Below are 7410 nucleotides of genomic sequence, written 5' to 3'. Positions count from 1 at the left end.
CCGACAGCACAAACTGAGAACATTGCACCACCGACTAAATGTCTGCTGGAGACCCAACGGGGTGAAAAGTTTCCTCTTCAGTCCAATAAAGTTTAAACCAGGCAGATATGATCCATTCTTTCTGTACAGACTGAAAAAAACACACAAGTTTAATGCACCACACTGTTACTTTGTGATTCCTATCAGAACAGAAATAAGACAACAAGAGGAATGTCGCCACTGATATGATTTCTGTTTTATTTTGTTTTTAAGTTTTTGTATGTTTTTTTCTTTTTTTTTTTTTAAGAAAAAAGATCTGATGGTAGCACAAATCCTCTTGGTTTTATTTCATTTTGAGCAAGAGATTTTAAAGTTTTAAAGACAGAAATCCCTTTGAGAACAGTCAGTTCTGAGCTCCAGGTGAGGCCGGTTGGGTCTAGCAGTAAAGTCAGGCCCTCAGATGAAGGAGATAGTTGTAAATTTCTGCAGGAAAACACCCAAGACTGCACCAGTACATCAAGGATCTGTTGACTGATTCCGGGGTGTTCACCTCAACTATAAACTGAACTAGTCACACAACACAGAAGTCCTGTGCAAGAAGGGCCAGAGCCATCTCTACCTGCTGAGGAGACTGAGGTCCTTCAGAGCGTGCAGGACTCTGCTCAGGACTTTCTATGACTATGTGACTTCTGCATTCTTCTATGCAGTGATCTGCTGGGGAGCAGGGAGTACAGAGAGGAGTAATAGAAAAAGACTGAACAGACCACACTGCAAAAAGAAAGCTAATCTTGCCGAGAGATTTTGTCTTATTTTCAGTAGAAAATGTCTTTTTAGACTTAATCAAAGCCACATTCACCTGACTAGTCCAGAAAAATGTCTTGTTTCAAGTTATTCAAAGACAAAAATGAGGTCTGACTTGCTTGTAAAAAGTTTTAAAAAATCTGCCAATGGAACAAGAGAAAAGTTACTTGTATCAAGACATTATTCTACATTTAAGTAAATTTTTTGAGCAAATTTCTCAGCTCTCTGTCTTTTCACTTGCATATCAAAAACATCACCCGGTCTGCATACTTCCACCTTCGTAATACTTCCCCTCCCTCACCCCTCACACCACGGCCATCCTGGTCCACAGCCTTGTCACCTCCCGGATCGACTACTGCAACTCACTTCTCCCTGGTGCCCCCCCCACAAATCCCTCCATAAACTTCAAATGGTCCAAAACACCGCAGCCCGGATCATCACGTCACCCCCATCCTCCAGCAGCTTCACTGGCTCCCCATTAACTTCAGAATTCACTTCGGAATCCTGCTGTATACTTTCAAGGCCATTCACAACTCCGCTCCCCCCTACCTGTCTGATCTCCTCCACATCACCACCCCTTCTCGATCCCTCAGGTCGTCCTCCTCCCTCCATCTCTCTGTGCCCTCCGCCCGGCTTAGCACCATGGAGAGCAGGGCTTTCAGCCGCTCTGCTCCCAAACTCTGGAACTCTCTCCCCCTGGACATCAGAAACATTGACTCTCTTCCCCACTTCAAATCAAAACTCAGAATCCATCTGTTCAAAACTGCTTATTCCCTTTAATTTTCCACCCTCATTTCACTGTGTCACTTTTACTTTGTTCTTATTTATTTTAATTGTGATTTTAATGCAGTGTGTTTATATTATGTATTTTGTAAAGTGTCCTTGGGTGCCAAGAAAGGTGCCTTTAAATAAAATGTATTATTATTTATTATTACATTTAGCGTCAACTTTTTTGAAGCTCTGTTTTCTCTTATCGTACAGTTTACTTTTAAATATTGATAAATCAGTGGTTTGTAAATATCTTTCTGACTCTGACAGTGGCACTAAACAAAATGCTGGATCTTCCAAAACAAGTATTTTCACAGCCATCACAAGTAACATTGGTGATTATTTGATTTCTGATCAAGAGCATCAAACACAGCCTGGGAACAACAAGTGCAAAATTAAGACAACTTTCTCCTTTTTTTCCCTTACATTTCCCTATGGCCTCAAGTCTTTTATTGAAGATCCCTATAGGTGATTCGTTCTCAGTGGCCTCAGAGGAATCTCAGCTTTTACGATGAACAGCCGTGCGACATTTTCTGCCAAGTCCCTAATGCTGCAGGTCACATTTAGGATGGCATCATGGAGGATGCAGATGTGGAACACATATCAGGTCTGTGTTTCTTGTTGACTGATTTTCGAGGCAACATGACTTTTATGCATCAAATTATCTGAAAGTGTAAACCAGTGAGCAGAACATGCTGCAGTTGGAATCATGCCTGAACCTCATTACACCCTGTTTCTTTCATTCCTCTTTAAGTTTCATGTGTTTATGTTTATCTAGCTGTTTTTGAAAGTATTCTGTGAAGATAAAAGAAAAAAGTTCTGTTAAATTTTGCCTTTTTTATACGATGTGACTGGTGCTGTTGGAAAGTGATTTTCTGCTGATGTAATTTCAGATTGGATCCCAAATAAACAGCATTTTTGACGCTTAAAGGGAGCTTTAAAGATTAAATTGCATCCACTTTTATCTAGCTAGCAGTTTGTTTCTGTCTTGTTTAGAATAAGTAATATGAGGCTTGCTCTGAATGCATCAACTGACAACCTGAAAAAGCACCTTGTGCAGACAGCTTCAGCCCAAACTTACTAACACTGATGTTACCTGCTGCATTACATCTCCTACTTGTATTGTGTAACAGAAATTTTTCTTTAAATACACAAATAGGTATAATTCGTAAAGAGTTTCGCGAGAGTAACAGCGTGTGAGTCTAAATGCAGAGATTCAGCCAAATTGTGACCTGGAGCTCCCCCTGCTGGATGACTGCATGCATTACAACTAGAGTTACTTCCTTATTCCCTCCACCAAGGAGATTATGATTTGGGGAGAGTTTGTCTGTCTGTGAAAAACAAAACTCAAAAAGTAACAAAGAGATGTTGATGAAATGTTCAGGAAATGTTAAAAATGAGATAAGGAAGAACTGATTAAATTTTGGAGGGGATCTGGATCACCGTCTGGATCCGGGACTTTTTTAAAGGATTCTTTATCATTATGAGATAGGGTCATTTTCACCATATGTGTATAACTCCACGATAAATGGAATTGCTTTGCAAAACAATACAAGACAAAGTCACAATAATTTCGGACATAAGTTAAAGTATGATCCAGATCCTGGCAATCATCATCGCATCGTCATCGCAGTTTTCAACACTGTAAGGTTAAAAAAATATCGTACAAACCTGCAACTAACACCAAATAGTAGCAGACAGTCTGCTAAAAGGGAGTTTAACATTAAAGCAGGACTAAAGCGTTGTGTGACAATCACAATATGCTTAGTGGAGGTCTGTGCTCTCTGACTGCTTTTCTAGTTTTCTTGAGTTATTAGAGGATCCCTTTTTTTTTCTTACAACTCAAGTCATTAGTTTCTTTCTTTCCACTTTTTTCTCCTCTGTTTCCACTTCTTAACTCAAACCCTTATGATGAAGCTGAAACTGAAAACATTTATTAACCTCAATAAAAGAACATTAAATAAAACATCTGAAAGAAAAAAATTGACAAAGGAAAAAAAACTTCCTCAAGAAGTGACAAACAAATGCGTGCGCAAAAGCATTCCAGAGCTTCGACACCAACAGTCCAGCAGCTTATTTCTTCAGATATGATCATTTACTCATCATGCTTGTCTAAAGGCAGCGCTGCTCCTTCTCTGGACAGTCTGTCAGCCTCCTCGTTGCCCGTGTAACCGGCGTGACCAGGAATGTGCATCTGAAGAACAGACAGAGAGAGATAGACTCATCTTCTGCTTTCTGCACAGTTTTAGAGAAACATTTTGACGGAATTAGAGTTTATTTTAAATTGAAATCTCAGCTTGTACTGTTTGAGAGGATGTGATGGCACATCACTTTATGATCAAGGTCTGGCTGCTTTCACGAACCAGTCCACAGACTTTAATGTGTGTCTAGCGCCCCCTGTGGCCACTTATCTCATTGTTTGTGCATAAACTAAAAGAAAAGGAGAGATTGCCTTGCCATTTTATACTTCAAGAGCATTTAGTCATCTGATTAATTGATCTTTAATAAGTAAGTGTGTGCAGTCAGAATGTTTTTTTGTGAATAATAAACTCTGTTCATGAAAAAAAAAAGAAAAGAAGTTAAAAGTGTTTTTATCTCCATGGCCATCTGATTTGTTCTGACATTTACCCAGACAACCTCCAGCTCTGCGTTCAGTCTGTCCAGTTTCACAAAGTCCTCTTTGTTGATGATCTGACCTCCAGACTTCAGCCTCCAGCCATTTAGCTTCCAAGTCTTCACCCAGCTTGTCACGCCTGCACAGAAATCAAACCAAAAACTCTTCAGGGTCGTCTAATGAGGATGGTAGAGTTCAGAAACCTGGACGTGTGGCATCCTACAATCCTGAAAAGTATCATACTGTTTCCTTCTGTGACTCACCGTTGATGGTGAACTTGCTGTCGGTGTAGAGAATCAGCTTCTTTATGTTCATTTCTTTGGCTTGTTCTAGTGCTCTGCAGGCAGCCTGCATCAAACACGGACAGACAATAATCAACTCACTGCTCTGAATGGTGCAGTTTAGTTCAGTCATTTTCCATCTCAACTGTCGTTTTCCTGCATGAAGCTTTTCTATACTTTTATTCACTTTGTTTCCATGTGCTTTGATGAGTCCTCCAGGAAATTTTAGAGTCTAAAACCTCTTGCACAAATGTGATAACCTTTTTAAATAGATTGTATTTGACTTTAAGCATATGTGTTGGTATCTGTTGCACCAACTTCTAAACATGCTGAAATTATTTTGTACTGGTGGGTATCTGCAGACTTTTTAGACCTTATTGAGACAAAAGTGAGGTGGCAATATGTTGGCAGGCTGAACTTCATGCATGAAAAGGCTCAAGTTTGATTAAAACTCCTAAAAACATCTTTATTTTGTTGACTGCAAAAGTTAATATCGTGGTTTTTAGCACTTTGAGGCTCTCACCTGTATTTCTGCACGCTGGTTGGTTTGTCTTCCCTGCAGCCGCTCAGCAACGTTTCTACAGGAGAAACAGTGAAAAAGAACTGAGGACGAACTTATTGATTTTATTTTTGTAAGGGAGTGCTCCAAGTTAAATTATACAGCTCAAACTTTTTACTCTTTTAAGTTAAGTTGGTGCATGTGGATGTGTGTTTGCTCACAGTGGGCTGTTGCGACCCCAGTACACCCCAATCCCAGCTCGAGCACCAGCCTTCCCGTTACATGAGCAGCAACCATCAGTGTAGACGACCACAGCATCACCTGAGGAAAGGCAGAAAAACTTTGAGTCACTCTCAGGTGTTTATCAAGCCTTCCTTTAAGCTTTTTCAGACCAAATTACATCAACAATGTCCATGACTCATCCTCACTAAATAAAAGCTCTGTGGTACCGTTTATTCTTCAAATTTAACCATAAATCAATACATCTATCATACCCATGTATGTGAATCCATCTTTGCTATCTGAAGACGAACTTTCGGACGGTTTGAGGCGTTTGGGGTTGGATTCTGTTGCTTCTTCTTCTTCTGAGTGACATCTCTTCTTACCCAGAGGGATATACTCCAGAGGCTCAGGGCCTTTTTTGGGAAGGAGATTAACATCTGACTTCACAGCCTCAGATACTGAAAGACAAAAACATGGACTGTTTGAATCATTTCAGGGACTGTTAAGAGGATCCTGAGCGACAAACATATACACGTATGAGAGAAGAGAAACACATTTGTGCAACCTATAAGTCAGGGCCAGGCTTCTTCCTTCAAAACGGATCTGTAAACACCTCTTCAGCAAAAAGTTTTTGGAAAAAGTTTTAAAGAATTTACTGACCTTTAGTCACCTCTGGTGCAGAAGGTTTCTCTCCTCTGAAGAATGCCCAAGCATCTTTCTCTGATGCAAACTTCTTGAAGGATGCTGCAGGAAACTTATCCACCTGACTCTTACATTCATCCCTAAAGCACAGAGAAACACAGATGAACAAGTTTTCCGCAAGAAATGTGATCTGGAAACTTTCTCAGCCTGAAGCCGAACTGAAGAGTCGGTTGGTGTGATTATCAAACACCCAAATGTGTCTCCAAGCCGATGTTATTCTTTTTCAAACGTTAAGAAGAAGTTAAATTACACGATATCTGAATGGAGCTCGGCTTGATCCCAAAGTCGCTGAAGGACGTGCATGCTTTCTGAGGCATACAGGCCTTATGTCAAATACTTGTGCACTGGTACACATATATTTATATCATCTTACCATGAAGTGTAAACTCCTGGCTTGAATCCTTTCCTCACTGCGTAGAAAAACTTCCCCTTCGCCATGTCGTCTGCGGCGCTGCAGAAGCTCCTTCGTGCTACTCTGAAAAGCGCATTCAGTCTAAACATCACTGTCTGGGAACCAGGTGACGGTAAACGGGCTGACCAACACCTCCATGACAACTCAAAAACACTGAAACATCATGTGGCTAAACGGCATAACGACAATTAGAGGAGAACTTCAGAATTTAGACAAAAAAAAAAAAAAACATACACAGGAGACTGGTAACGTGTGTAGCTAGGCTCGTTTTCAGCAGCTAAAAAGAGTGAATTGGATCCTCGTTGTCCGCGAGAGACTTTAAATCTTAACTGTGGTCTCTGAAGTGAATGAATCTATCCGTAGATGTACATCTGAATATTGCCGGAACCAAACACGACCTACAAATCCCAAAGTTCGTCTTCTTCTATGGGATTTTTTTGGCAGCAAGCGAACAAGTTATCAACGCAATGCTGCCACCTGCTGATATGGAAGACGGGTTGTTAAATCCTAATTACTATTATTCATAAAAAAAAAATAAATAAATAAAAATAAAATTTTAAAAAATTAACAACAACAACAACAACAACAACAATAATAATAATAATAATAATAATAATAATAATAATAATAATAATAATAATAATAATAACCTCTAAATTATTAATTAACCAACCGGAAACGGGCTTCCGGTGCAAAGTACAAAAAAGTAAAAAGTTAGATTCACCCAATAAATTAGACCAAGGTACGTTCTGTCAGTCTGATTCCGGGGTATAAGAGACACAAGCAGAAACATGAAATCAAGCTATTTTTCCGTTTTTCCATTTTGTGCATGTAATGTATACATGTATGTTTGGTTTACTGTTTTTACCACATGCATTTCAACTTAATTACATCATCAGATGAAAAAGCTACTCCACGATTCAATAGTGGAACGAATCAGAGCAGGGTCTTCGCTGTAAAAGGCTAGCTGGTGATTCATCCAGAGTTTACTGACCAAATTTATAAATAAATATATATATATATATATATATATATATATATATATATATATATATATATATATATATATATATATTTGTGTGTGTGTGTGTGTGTGTGTGTGTGTGTGTGTGTGTGTGTGTGTGTGTGTGTG

The 7410-nt window shown here is 39.4% G+C and overlaps 1 protein-coding gene across 2 annotated transcripts; it reads right to left on the bottom strand.

Moving 5' to 3' along the window:
* Positions 1-3454: 3454 nt before the first annotated feature.
* Positions 3455-6727, bottom strand: rnaseh1 (ribonuclease H1). 2 transcript variants are annotated; one of them, XM_074686012.1, is made up of 9 exons: positions 6513-6727; positions 6240-6341; positions 5825-5946; positions 5437-5622; positions 5164-5263; positions 4967-5021; positions 4426-4510; positions 4177-4301; positions 3455-3742 (listed from the first exon to the last, which is right to left on the bottom strand). In XM_074686012.1, exons 2-9 carry the CDS (start codon positions 6302-6304, stop codon positions 3644-3646), a joined length of 837 nt encoding a protein of 278 aa, XP_074542113.1. In that variant the 5' UTR covers positions 6305-6341; positions 6513-6727; the 3' UTR covers positions 3455-3643. The 2 variants fall into 2 exon arrangements, with proteins under 2 accessions (XP_074542113.1, XP_074542112.1); XM_074686011.1 differs by having other exon boundaries at positions 6240-6726.
* Positions 6728-7410: the final 683 nt, after the last annotated feature.

Source organism: Halichoeres trimaculatus, unplaced genomic scaffold, assembly GCF_033239565.1.
Source record: "Halichoeres trimaculatus isolate MK-OKI-2021-1 unplaced genomic scaffold, fHalTri1.1 fHalTri1_scaffold_13, whole genome shotgun sequence".
Lineage (NCBI taxonomy): Eukaryota > Metazoa > Chordata > Actinopteri > Labriformes > Labridae > Halichoeres > Halichoeres trimaculatus.
Note: the sequence above shows the minus strand (reverse complement) of the source record. Positions and strands in the feature narration are given on the sequence as shown.